Source organism: Sebastes fasciatus, chromosome 11, assembly GCF_043250625.1.
Source record: "Sebastes fasciatus isolate fSebFas1 chromosome 11, fSebFas1.pri, whole genome shotgun sequence".
NCBI classification, from domain to species: domain Eukaryota; kingdom Metazoa; phylum Chordata; class Actinopteri; order Perciformes; family Sebastidae; genus Sebastes; species Sebastes fasciatus.
Window position 1 is genome coordinate 4,290,184 of NC_133805.1, and position 14,374 is coordinate 4,304,557.

At 40.0% G+C, this 14,374-nt stretch overlaps 1 protein-coding gene across 4 annotated transcripts in view; it reads right to left on the reverse strand.

Moving 5' to 3' along the window:
* Positions 1-14,374, reverse strand: part of LOC141776453 (la-related protein 4B-like) — a 48,257-nt gene that overhangs the window by 8,325 nt on the left and 25,558 nt on the right. For 2 of the 4 annotated variants that reach the window (XM_074650068.1, XM_074650069.1), the window contains exons 6-17: positions 12,986-13,122; positions 11,545-11,648; positions 8,296-8,406; positions 8,013-8,066; positions 6,498-6,707; positions 6,064-6,170; positions 4,662-4,925; positions 3,408-3,453; positions 2,940-3,110; positions 2,273-2,308; positions 1,936-2,132; positions 1,479-1,590 (exon numbers count right to left, since the gene is read on the reverse strand). In XM_074650068.1, the coding sequence (XP_074506169.1) occupies positions 1,479-1,590; positions 1,936-2,132; positions 2,273-2,308; positions 2,940-3,110; positions 3,408-3,453; positions 4,662-4,925; positions 6,064-6,170; positions 6,498-6,707; positions 8,013-8,066; positions 8,296-8,406; positions 11,545-11,648; positions 12,986-13,122 (1,549 nt within the window). The remainder of the gene's footprint in view (positions 1-1,478; positions 1,591-1,935; positions 2,133-2,272; positions 2,309-2,939; positions 3,111-3,407; positions 3,454-4,661; positions 4,926-6,063; positions 6,171-6,497; positions 6,708-8,012; positions 8,067-8,295; positions 8,407-11,544; positions 11,649-12,985; positions 13,123-14,374) is intronic. The other 2 variants (XM_074650070.1, XM_074650071.1) reach the window with 1 other exon arrangement.

Here is a 14,374-nt window from a genome sequence, read left to right on the forward strand (position 1 = left end):
CAATTTATTGTGATTTTTGTTAACTTTTTTTTAACACTAGACCATGAGAACAAGTTGAATCATCCACTTCTAGGGACTTTTACTTTGGAAAATATCTAAATTAATACAGTAAGAATGATTTTCAGCATATATGTAGCCAGAGATGTCCTGAAGTCAAATATATCAATCATTGTTAGAAATGTATTTAATTTTTCAAAGAAAAATCAAAGAATAAAGACATTCCCCTCACAAATTAGTGGTATTTTCTTTTTAATTTATAAGGGACCTGTCAAGTTTTATACTTCTGGTGAATATAATCCAATCAATCTTATTTCTATAGATGTATTTTGTATATACAGTTCCCTTTGTTGACACCTTATTTTGAAAACCAGACGTAGTTACTACTTCCTCTAACTTCTCCAAGTCCGTCTCTAGCTCTCTCGTCAGCTCCGTTCCCTTTATCCATCCATGGTCAGCTCCATCGGGGCCATTTGAATGCATTTAACATAAATATCAGTATATGGGTGCTCTACAGTCGTAGCGTCGGCTACATCTGACCACGGAGATGAGAGCAACGGCCGACTCGACCGCAACGTTACCGCAATATGATAACGTTTCCTGAGTTAGCATGCAGCTTTAGCCGTGATGTCTAGCTCTGCTTTTCCTGTCAATGTGTGAAACCCAAAGTGTTTCCATCCTTTACTGGATGTGTAGTGTTTACCACGCTGGATTTAACATGTGAGGGTGCAGGTCGAATCCATGTGGACCCTCCAGTTTTCTACTTTTCCACTTCAGCTTTTTTTTGTTCTTGAAACGAATATGACGTCACGTTACTCTGACTACAACAATAAAAGCAGTAACTTCCTTCTACCTTCGCATAGACTCAAAAGAAGCAAATATATTGATTCTGGCATTGGAAAACAATTTAAAAATTGTAAAAATAAAAGATTTTTTTCCCCACCCCTGATGTTTATTGAACCCTCATTTGGTGTGTAGACAGTATTTCATTTGCTGTATCCTATATTATATTTCACCTCATCTTACAAGTCCTTTGGGGACTTCTGCTCACACCTACACACATCTGCAGTCTTCCTTCCATCATCCTGTTTCATCAGCTGCAGATTTTAGCACTTCACTTGTGTTTTACTGCAATGCTAAAAAAAACTAAAGCCGAGGGGAATTTCACCAGGACTGAAGCAGAGATTTGTTTTTCCTGCCAAGGCCATCCTTCTTATGGGAGGAGTGGTAAGTGCAATCAATTCTAAATAATAAAAACTTCCCTTACAATGAATCTTTAAGACTGTATTGTTTTTTTTTAAAAATGCACAACTTTTGTTCTCCCAGGAGTTGACTTCAAACAAATCAATACGGGACGCTGCAGAATTAAGGCACGGTTAATTAGCCCTCTTTTGTTCATGCTGGGAATGATTTGTCTGAGGGGGGTAAGCATTAAAAAGGACTGGAGAGGTGAGACAGGTAAAGAAGAAATCAATACTGACTGTGGCAGCACCGTTGACCTGCACCGATTTGCTTGCGGTGGACAGAGTGCCGGGAACTCGCTCCACAGACAACTGCACCTCCTTCGGCTTCACCTCCGCCACCTTCACCTCCCTGAAATAAACACAACCAAGGAGGCAACGCCACGTTAAACAGGCGGTGAGAGGGTAGAGAAACATAACAGATCAGAGTGATGATGTCGTAGAAATTAGACATTCTTTGAAGATGGAAAAAATCGAATGAGAGAAAAGTCTCTTTCTTGTAAGGGCGACACACGCTGAATGTGATGCTCAGTGGTACAAATCAACAAAGTAGAAGTCGAGGTAAAGCAGTCGGGATGTGGTACAAATGTCATGAAACTGATGCTTTTCTGGACAGTGACTAAGTTTACATGCACAAAATCTACTTCCAGACCCTTTGCTACACTTCAGATTTCAACACCGTCAGTGTGGTTCTTACGCTGCTGGGAGGGAGGGAGCGGGACTGTGCGGCGTGCCGGCGGCTGGGGTCAGGGTTAGGGCTGAGGCTGGGGTCGGTGTCGGGGTGGTCGGCGAGGGCTGGAAGCTTGTGGGCATCGGGGAGGTGGAGGACCGGAGCGGCTCTTTGGGGCCCGCTGGAGAGAGAGCTCCTCCTGTACTGGAATCAGCACTTACATTCTGCAGTGAAAGCAACACACAAACAGGAAGAGATTTAAAGTGAAGCAATGAAAGCAAGTTGTTGTAGTAGTAGAAGTATTATCATCAGTCGTTCTGTACTACGTAAATATTGAAGGAACAGGAGTATTTGATAAATCTACCGTCTTGGTGCTGCAGCTTTTTATGGATGATGGAACCTGCAAAAATACAAAATAAATCAGTAAATAAACAACTCGATAAATATATCAGAAAATAAATTTATGTTTTAATTTGCTTCTTTATTTATTTAAGTTTGTATTAATTCCCTTATTTATCTACTTTTTTATTTTCCCTTTTATTTATGTATTTATTTTTAATTAAATAATTAATTAATAAATTAATTTCTGCATTTATGTTTTATTTATTTTATATGTATTATTAAATGTATGTATTTATTTATTTCTGCACGATTTCTGCAAAAGAAATTAAAATAAATCCCAAAATAAATAAATAAATAAAATAGAAAATTACACAAAGTAAATAAATAAGGGAATTAATACAAAGATAAATAAATAAAGAAGCATATTAAAACAGAAATATCAATTTATGTCACATTTTATCAATTAATGGCTACATTTATCTTCAATATTATTTTTGCCACATTTAATGACATTTATCAAGTCATTTATTTATTTATCTTTTATTTTGGAACATTCCGTCCTCAGATTTTAACCCTGAAATCTTGTTGTACTAAAATGCAGAAACTTAAATACTGAAGATAATTTCTTTTAAATAATGGTGATAAGTTGACAGCAGTATGCCAAATGTAATTTCAGTACGCGTCCTTACCCGTTCTTTGCCGTTTCCGACAACTACGCTGCTGGCCAGCCGGTTGTCGAACACGTCGTCGGTCTTGAGCTGGCCGGCCGCTCCGGGCAGGGGAGGGAAGCTGGAGAGACCCAGCTCGAAGCTCGGAGATGGGGGTTTGGGAGGAGGAGGCGGCGACTGAGGCGTCACTCTCTACACGGCGGCAACAAACACACAGTCAGCACAAAACTTAAAAAGGAGGAGGGAAAGAGAAACAACCTCGGAAGTCAAACTCCAGCACTAGTCAGTCAGACGACAGGACGTCTGCTGACAGCTCTGGACTCACTACAAGCTTAAAAACAGAAAGGAAAACAATGAAACTACTAATTACTTTACAGGATATGTTTAATCCTGCTTTCATTGTTTCCCTTCTGTTAGTGTCTTCATAAAAAGTGAAGCTCGATTCATACCATTAGACTGACAAGGAAGACGAAAAAAAAAAGTACTTACTGTAAACTTTTCGTCCCTCTTTTTCCTAGAAGCAGAAACATTTTTCCTTTAAGAAAGAGAACACTTCAATTTACAAACATCCATTCTATCTGAAACAATGACTTCACCCTGTACAACGTAAAAATAACTAATTCTGCACAACACTAACCGTTTTTAAAGTATTCACATCGTTTGATTTAACTCTGAGACCCACAATAGAACTGTTTTTGTGTTTTTTTTAGGGGGGGTTCAGGGGGTCTTTAGGGGAGATAGCAGGTCAACAGTAGATGTCACATAGAAGTGGTGTACATTATCTGAAAGCTGGGAACCTGAAGATTAATTTGAGATGCTGCTCAGCACTGTGTGTTAAGTTTTTTGAGTCATTAATGAATTAATTATTTAAAATGAATTGTGAAAGTGTATCAGGGTTTAGAATATTGTGATCGAAGTATATGGTGGTCGTGCTAAATTTAACCATTTTTTACCATTTGAATTGATAAAAATGATCAATAATCCCTCCAAAATACCACATTAAGACACCAAGACCTTGAGGAACACCATAGAAAAAGCCATGCTGTGATTTGGGATCAAAAACTTCTGCGAGAATTGCATTTTTCGGCAATTGGATGGCGAGTACTTCTGAGTATTAAATACTTGACAAATCTCCCTTTAAGGTTCATTTTGAACAGATAAAAAATGTGCGATTAATCACGATTAAATATTTTAATCGATTGACAGCCCTAATTGAAATATGTTTTTTGGATCAGAGACAAAAAACAAAACGTTTTTTCCTCTAAGTATCTGTTAGCGATCTTCTAAATAGGTGTAACTGTATTCATATTTTAATTTCTGCACAGTTTGACTCAAGAAACAAGTCATGCTGACATGTTGAGTTATCAGCCCAGTCTAAAGCTGGTGGTCATTATTTTAGTGAAAGCCTTTTACACAATAGTTTAGAAACTGAAAAGCCGATGTGTGTGCTGATATGAACTTTTGACAGCATGTTAGTGTGACAGTTAAAAGTCAATAAATTTAGATTTAAAGGCCCTACTATTTAAATTTGTAGCTACTGACGCTCAATGTGATTAACAAAACGGTCGTTTATCTACCTGGTAAAAATGTATGTCTATAAATGTACTTTTTTCGCAGATCAGAATATTTAACCAAAGGGAAAAGAAAACCCCTATTATCAGGACAGCGTGGTGTCCTTATCGAGCCACAGCAGTGTTCAGTGGCACACAGCAGGACTTCTGCATTAATGGAGCAGCGCCGTACCTTCCTCTGCCGATACCCAGGGAGTAGTCCGGGGTCGTGGGCTCGGTCACTCGCCCCGTGCCAACGGTGTCCCTGCGGGGGAAGGCTGCGGTGGAGGGTAACCTGGTTCTGGGCTGGCTGGTGGGGAGTCGTGTCGGCGGACTACTGCGAATCCCGTTGAGCCTCTCGCTGGGGAAGCTGGGAAAGAGGCCTGGGTTGTCCAGAAGCCCGGCGCTGCGGTCCGCTGTGGGGATGGTCGGCCTCAAGTGAGGTTTACTGTGATTCCTGCGGGAAACAGGAACGCTTCAGTCAACAAGTGCCACGTGTGATAAAGTGACTCAGCAAGAATAATGAGAACAATAAGTTGCAGTTAAGATGTCGCAAGACTTTTTTGATGTTGAGATTTTAATTGAAGTTAGCAAAAAATATCACATCAGAACTTAAAGGGACTGTTTGTAACTTCTTACACGTATAAATCATTGCGGGTCGGTGTCTCATGCGCGCTCCCGTGTGGCTACGCTGTTCAGACAAGACTCCAACACAAACTACGCGGAAACACCAAAACCACAAAGTTCTATCTAGTGAAGCCCGTCTGTTAAACAGTGTTGGCCGCAGTCGGAGGACGCGGGGGAGACCGTAGCTTTGGTCTCCAGGGCCGGAGTCTCTGCTCCTCTGCTCCTCTGCTTGCCTTCACTCACACATCGCGCTCGTTCTCACTCCCTCGCTCCTCTCTCACATGCATGCACGCACACTCCACACTGCAGAAGAGTTAGTTTAGCTCTGAGAATATCTAGTGAATGTAGAGTGGACGTTTGTGCAGAAATAACTGCTGCAGCTCCTCCAGACCAACAGAGGTTTCCCGTGTCTTGTGAAGTGACGGGGCTCCGCAGCAAGAAACGTTATCGTCTCCGACCAAAACTCCGGTGTCTCCCTGCGGGCGCAGTCGGGAGGCTGAGGCAGGAAAAGCCAACACTAGGATCAGCATTGATTCATGGAGAGACCTCCGTCTGGTCAGCTAACATTACTGCCAAGCAGGTGAAATATAGAGTGATATTGTGCTTTTAGCTGACGTGTGTCTCCTCACTGTTTTGACCGATGCTCGTTCACGTCTATGTAGAGCGAGCACAAGCGAGCAACAGGACGCTGACTTTAGTTGACTAAACGGCCACAGGTACCGCTGTTAACAAGCAATTTCTGATTCTTACAAACAGTCCCTTTAAGTCTGCTGTTTGTGTTCATTTGACAAAGGAGAGGACGAGAAGACAAAATAATATGCCTGATAGACTTTGCCTGAAAATACAAATAAAAAGCTGTTATTGAAGTGATTCATGTAGATTTACAACGCAATACAACATTTTCAATTAGCAGGATCTGACGGTGCTCGTTTTCCTGCATTAGTTAACGAGAAGCCACAGGTACGAACCTGTTCCTGGGCGAGTAGTGTCTGACGGTGAGGGGGGACGTCGCTGGTTTGAAACTGTGTGATGTCGTAAATCCATTGATGAACTGGTTGTTGTGAAATGGTGCAACCTGGCAGACAGAAAACATGATTCACCAGCTGCATGAACAGGAAGTCAAAATGACATATTCAGTGTTTGCAGCGAAAATGTACATCTAATAAACCAGATGCCATGAAATCAAAATAGAAGGATCGTATTGCCTTTATCCACTGCGTGTTCACTGGTACATTAATATAGGACAAAGTCGTTAATAAATTTGACCCTTCTGATGTTTTTTGCCTTAATGTCCAGCAGTTAAAATGAAAATGCAAAAATAATGCAAAGAAATCATCTTAAAACCATTTTAACACACAACTGACTGATTAAACACCACTTCCTTGACTTCAATGGTTCTCACCAGTGTGGGGTCGATGAAACTGTGTGTGGCCGACCAGGCCTGCGGCGTGATGAGGCTGTATAAGGGGAACTGCTGCTGGGGGCTGTAAACCGGCGGGATGTAGTAGGACGTGTAGCGCTGCTGCTGGGCGTACGGGTTCACCTCCACCGGCCGGTAACCGTTCTTTGGCATGAAAGTGTTTATAGCGATTGCCTTCGCCTTTATCCTCGCCTGGTAGAGAGAGAAAGAGAAAGAACAGCGCGGGGAATTATCATTTTATACACCAAGTTGTACATTTCTTTGCTTCTTCTAAATACTTAAAAAGCAACTTATATAATAGTTAATAACCAATCAGACACAATGATTTACCCCAAATTCACATGTGCAGGATGAAATTATAGGAAGTTGGTTGTATGAAAACAAAAGTCTGCTAAAATTTGATTAAAAAAAAAAAAAAGCTTTCACTGATGTGTTGTGAAGGATTTTTATTTAAACCCAAATTTTCACTTTTAGCAGTTTGATAAATATCAGCATTGGTCTACATCTATTTCATTTAATTACTCCTCGTTATTAAATATACATTTGTGCCATTAGTTTATTGCTTATCACTGACAAAGGTTTATTAATGTTTTGACCTGAATTTAAGCATCATTTTGACTAACCACTGGCCACATAAGTCCCATATCATTTTTAATTTAGTACAACATTGGGGGCGAGTATATAAACCAATGTGGCTCGCAAACAGAAGTTAGTTTTGTGCTCTATAATTGAATGTACTCATTAGGTGTAAATAAGTAGTAAATGACAGAACCAATAAAATCAAACTCATTGTGCAGTCCAACAACACGTTATGTAAATGAGTGGGAGAAGAAGCAGCTTTTCTTCTGTGGTGTTAATGGAGATTTTCATACATTGGTGGAACTACTTAAAAGTGTGAAGTCCCGTCGGCTCTGAATGAACATCTTAAGTGAAGGTCTGTGATTTGAGAGTCCTTCTGCTGAAAACCTCGATGTGTGTTTCTGTGTGACACTGATTAATTATGCATGAGGAAGGACATCTTTGTCCTGTTCTTCACTAATGAAAATTCAACATTTAAGACTTTGTGGAAGCACAAATGTGCTTGAATTTGGCTTGAAGCGCATAAACTGACCTTGACATAGTCCTATCATCACAGAAAATAAAAGACTTTCCCACAAACAGACGAACGGCAACGTGAGTGAAATGAACAAAAAGAAAAATAAGTATTTGACCGTCACTTTAAACCAGAAAGTTCACGGCACAAATGAGGGTTTAATTTAGACTTTTTCTTTCCTGAAAATGAGCGACAATTGACCAAAGTTCATACTGATTAGTATATGATGATCTCTCTCTAAAGAGTGGACGATAAACATATGTATATTCAGTTTATATGGATTTTAAAGATGGTCTCTAAAAGAGGTTATGTATGCAGTCTTTTGAACGTGTGATTTTGGTTGTTGGGTCAGTATTTGTTGGTACACATGATGTTTTTCTGTACAATAATGTAATGTAACTCACCTTAATAGGCTTCCCTTGGAAGGTCTTCACCTCCTCACGGAGATATTGATATGCCTTTATCAAGAGAAAGTGAACAACACGGTGTTAGGTCAATTTTGTCCTCCCTGGAAGAGACCTCCAGCTCCCGCTGCCTCAGTAGGTCCACAACTATTCTCAGGGACTCCTCCCACCCAGCTCATCACCTGTTTGACATGCTGCTCTCTGGCTACAGCTACAGGTCAATGAAAGAATAATAAATAACAGTTAAATAAAATAAAATAGAGTATCTTGTCACTGTTGTTACCTGCTGTGCATCTGCTTCTGATTCAAAGGTGATGAACCAGTTGTCGTTGTAGGCAAATTCACAGTTGATGAACTTGGGTAAGTTGTCCCCTTTAAAAAGAGCCTCGACCTCCTGCAAAACAAAACAGGAAAGGAAGTTATCACCTTCAGTTGTTTTCACAGTGACGCACTAAAAAACAACCTTTCCCGAATATAACAGCTTTGCACCAGGAAATAAAAGTTAAACCAAACCAATCAAGCTTCGAGTCATACAGGAAAACTGTGTCTCATCTATTAGTTTGACCTAAAACAGATGTCAACAAGTTGGTGTTTACTCGGCATCCAAAATATTTCCACCTTAAGAAAAACATTACACGTTTTCCTTCTGTGTGAAAGCAGATGATCTAATTGACTTAATTTATGGTGCGTTAAAACATTAAAGCTAGTGCAACATTTAGGAACTGAGAAATTCTGTGACATAAACCATCATTTGAATCTTTTTCAGGTCCAATATGTGCAGACTTCAGGCTTGTTTAACTTGAAAACACCCCCCCAAAACTGACTGTTGTTCCCGTCTCTTTTAAAACAGACATACTCGATTGCCACACTCAATAAACATTGGACTAAAATGACTAAAAACAAAAGAAAAATGAGAACCCAAAACACAATATGCCTGGTAAATTAACACCAGAGTATAGTTGGAGCTGGGGTGCTCCGTGAACTTGAATTTGTTTGCAAGAAAGCTGTAAGGTCAATTATCATGTCTGAGTCCTCCTGTAAATAATTTAGTTGGCTCTGAATACTTTATGTGGCTGATAAATTTAAGTATGTGCTTGTACTGCTGGTGATGCACAATAAATAAAAAAGATTAAATAACAACAAAAATAGGTTTCCTCCATTGATTGGTACCTCATCACTACATTTACATGCACACTAATATTACACTATTATTCCAAATATAACAATATTACAAATTTGATATGAGTCATGAAAACAGTATATTCAGTTAGGATATTTCGAATTAGGCCTTATTCCGCATTAGGGTAGGGCGATATCACAGGATATACCGCGCAACGCTAGAAATGTGTCCACCGGTAGGCAATACCGTTTCCACCGCGGTGGCTATTTTCGCGATTATCACATGATCTCGCGAATCCAGCTGCCTCACAAGGTAACGTGATTTGGGCAGACATGGAGGAGGACAGTGAAGTAGAGCAGGAGGAGCAGGGCTCGACATTAATGCTTGCCCCGGGGCAAGTAAACTCTGTGTTCGGGCAAGTGGAATGCCTCATGCAGTTGTCCGATCTGGCTAGTAAAAAATAAATGTGATCTTTATTAGTGATGTCCCCGATATTCAGTAAAAATATGTGATCGGAGATCGGCGTTAATGCTTTCGTTCGAATGCCCAGAGTATGATCCTCCGCTCCGAGAGCGAGGTGCTCTGAATAACTGAACGGTAACGTTACATTCCAACAGCGCTCCGAATTTACCAGCGGTCCAGTTTGTGCCAGAGTGTGCTCTGGCGCTCGGAGTGACTATTTTCTAATGCACCCATAGCGTGAAGATACTATGTGAACAACATATTTGTGTTGAAACCGGCAGAAGGAGAGCTAGTTAACGTTAGCTGTTAGCAGCCGGTGGGCAGCACAGTCCGCACACAGGAGAAATATGCCTTCAGGACTTTCTGCCAGAACGGATTTATTTTAACCCGAACCACGATCTTTTCCTCATAAGTCCTAAATCCCTGAAAGCAAACTTCTCCCATGTAAATAAAGCACCTAATAGCAAACGTTAATGGATGTTCCATTGGGTTACATTATGGTACATTCAATCTGTGCTCAGTAAAAAATGAGCATTAAGCAAAGGTAAATTGTAATTTTATCATAATGTGTTCAAATGTAATCTCGTAAAATGTAGTTTTTGGAGAGAAACTTGAATAAATCCAGTTGTTTAAAGGAGATGTTTTCACAGTAATATAAAATAAATCATAGAGAGGGAACTATGAGCTGTTTAACTTCCTAACACTAGCTCCGAGCAGGTTATAATAATACATACTTAAAACTAACGAAGCCAAGCTTCTGTAGAAAGCAACCAGAGTTGGTGATAGTTGAAACAGTGGAAAGACTGACCAAGACAGTTTTGATGAGTTTTATCTTGTTTCTGTCGAGTTTGAATGAAGTGCGTTTTACAATGATGTTTTACATGATGATCATGTGGTAGCTGCGCGTGTGTGTGTGCGTGTGTGTGTGTGTGTGTGTGTGTGTGTGTGTGTGTGTGTGTGTGTGTGTGTGTGTGTGTGTGTGTGTGTGTGTGGCAAAAAAAACAACAGATATATGAATATGAGACTGTTGAAAACGGGCCGGCTTCAGGCGGCTGCTGATTGACGGTGCATATCTAGCAGTTAGTCTAGGAGGCGCTTGATTTATGCAGCATTAATTGTTGTATGCGATTAAGGATTATTGGACACACTGTTGGAAGTGTAAAATGTACTGCTGTGATAATAACCCTCTTCAGTCGGCTTAACTGAAAATGTTTTGTCACGCCGAGGCAGATAAGTTACTGATATTATAAACCTTCTGCAAATATTCTACTGCTCGACTGGTTCAGGAAAAAGGCTTCAGAGTAACATTAAACCTCCTAAAATCTGCACCGTAGTGTGCGGCAGCTGCATTAGTGGAAAAAGGGGATGGAGTGCGTCTCCATATTAAAATCCTGACCCGGTGTAGGGAACAACAGGTGAGAAATTGGATGTATGAATGCAGGATGGGCTCCCTGGTCACCACACCACCCTGCTGTCATGGTTTATTCAACTGATTCTATTACACAGATGGTGTTCTGCATCACCAAGACCTAGGATTGTGCAAAGTACTGATATTAACTATATCAATAATGCATTCGCAATGTGGTTTCATTTTTTTTGTCTTGGTTACATTTTCTTTTTAATCTCTGGATTAATAAAAAATAACAATTTGAGGCATTTAAAAAACTAAATAACCAAATGAGAATAGACTATATTTGAATTGTTTTTAAAGACTTTAAATAAAAGACCTACCAAGAAATGTGAATCCAGGCATGTTTGGTACCTTCAATGTGCATACGTTAAGCTTGTATTTAGGATGTGAGCAGATTCTGTGAAAGTGTGTATGAACTGAATAATCAAACATGTAGTCTTTGTTGACTCAATGCTGGAGATCACTGACAAACGTCTCTGTAAAGGAGGACTATATTGTTGTTGCCAGAGTGAGCGAGACACCATGCAACATCCACTGACCTCGATGGGCGTGCTCTCAGGAACCTCTCGGAGGATCACGATGCAGCGGTTCTGATTGGGTCGCACCTTCTCCCCCTTCTCATCCACTTGGACCAGTGGCAGAGCTGGAGATTACAAAGACAGAATGAGGCTTTCACAGACTTTGATTTCAAAAATTATAAAAAGTTTTTTGAATGCAGTATAAATGTGTTATTTTCACCTATTCTAAAATGGTCTATTTGAATATTTCTGCATACTGGGGTCCCTAAACAGTCTTAGAATTACATAAATTGGGTATCACTGTAAAGCTGAGACTCTTGTGGATCCAATGATTCCAACTGTATTCAAGTGTAATGATGTTTATACGGAAGTGCTCGCCATCCAATTGCAGAAATCTGCAAATGTCAAAAGTTTTTGATCCCAAATCGCAGCATGGCTTTTTCTATGGTGTTCCTCAAGGTCTTGGTGTCGTAATGTCGTATTTTGGAGGGATTATTGATCATTTTGATCAATTCTCAAGTGGTAAAAAAATGGTTGAATTTACCACTAAATATTATACACTATTACAATTTATTTTAATTAATGAATGAATTAATTCATATTTATTTCTTATGTAGGACTAGAACAACTTGACACTGAGCAGCATCTCAAATTAATCTTCAGGTTTCCAGTTTTCAGATGATGTACACCACTTCTATGTGACATCTACTGTTGACCTGCTATCTCCCCCTAAAGACCCCCTGTACCACCCTAAAAAAATGGGTCTATTGTGGGTCTCAGAGGGTTAATCGCAAATTAATCACACATTTTGTATCTGTTCAAAATATATCCTAAAGGAAATTTGTCACGTATTTAATACTCTTATCAACATGGGAGTAGGCAAATATGCTGCTTTATGCAAATGTATGTATATATTTATTATTGAAAATCAATTAACACAAAACAATGACAAATATTGTCCAGAAACCCTCACAGGTACTGCATTTAGCGTAAAAAATATGCTTAAATCATAACATGGCAAATTGTTAGCGAGAGTTAACCTAGTTGCCTCAAAAAAAAGACTTAATACTACAATAATACATGAGGCCTAACAGCAGCACGAATAAAGTTAGTTTGTTTACAGTACCTCATCCAATTTCATACATAAAATCTTGACACTGAGCCATAAAACAGGAGAGCAGCTTCAAGCCAGACAGGATTAATTTAAGTAGTAAATTAAGTCTGTGTATAAATCAAACACAAGCAGGTAAGACTCTGCTGAATGCACTTTAACAGCCTCTCCTGGGAAATCAACCCCGACCACATGCTGATAAAATGCACCGTGCTTGGTAATTTTGTCTTGTCTTACAGCCTCCTAAAGCAGGTAAGCAACCATCATTAAACTCCTGCTTCACTCCCAAGATTCTAGTTGGCCAGTGAAATCGTAAAGTGGATAATAAGACACAACAACAATTTTACTCACATCGTAAAATGTCCACGATCAGCTCCACATCAGTGCTGAGCTTCTTGACGTGGTCCAGGTTGGCCACCGTCACAATTGGCACATATTGGTCGCTGTCCATCTGGGAGATGAGGTACATGTCACTGGCCAGATTCTCCCTGAGAGAAACAGAAGAGGCAGAGGAAGTCAGCTCAGATGGCACCTCGAGCGACGGTGAAATTAAACCTTTATTTACACAGATAAAGTTGACTGCACTTCTCTGATTACCAGCTACAGAGTGTCCTCACCTGAGAGGTGTCACATTAAAATACGCTCTACATCTAATGAACATCAAGCAGCTTTGTTTTTGGAGGTTTTTATATCATTCTGTAGCTTCCCAGTGGTGCTCCTCATGTATTCATATCCAAACGTTCAAAATGCTGTTTTCCCTTCAAGTCCCTCAAAAAGCTTTTTCTCACGTGACCTGACGTAGGTTTCTGCATGATGACGCTGCTACATGTACAGTTTATATACATCCTTATAGTCAGTGTATTAACGTCACATACAGTAACTTAGATGGCGGTTGGCGTGCTCCCAGTTTGGAGAAGCAGACAGGAGTACCGGCAGGAAGCTAAGCAATGTACTGCTGTGGTCGCCATGTTAGTTCAGATCAGAACGTCGCACAATAACACAAACAAACTGACCGATCGATGCAGCGGTAGACCAGCAACTCCCGTGTTCTGAGGTAAAATTACTGTTTTCATGAATGGAGTCTGGTGAGATAATAGACAGCGATATAACAGCTTCAGTTCCCCGTCCGAAAGGGCTGTCTGATGGTGAGGTAAAGCTGTGAAAAAAGTCTGAATATTGCCTACATTTAAACTGATATTGATGTTTTTTAGGTAGCTAAAATATGCTTTTCTGCCGCTCCCGTCCACAGCCGCTTTACCTCACCATCAGACAACTCTTTCTGACGGAGAACTGAAGCCGTTATATCGCTCTATTCAAAGCCACCAGACTACATTCACAAAAGCAGTAATTTCACCTCAACACGCAAGAGTATACATACAACCCCATTTCAAAAAATCCAAACTAACCCTTTCAGCTATTTCCAAACTTAGCACAGCTAACTTTGACTAAGCTAGTGTTAGCGCTCACATTATCCCTAACCTTTAGCTATCTGGGGTAATCTACATCACTGCTTTTTTGCAACCGCTAAGTGGATGTTTCCATTTGAAAAATCAGGTATCAGTCAGTGTTGTTGTCGAGGATTTAAAAGTCAGCACATCTTTCCCTTTCCAGAATAAGAGAATAAGTTTACACAAAGGAGGCCAGAAGACAGGAGATGATGCTGTGTAGGTTTTTAGAGTTTTCAGATGTGCCCAGTAAAACCAATAGTAGATCTGGTCTTATTTAGACTTTAAAAATCCT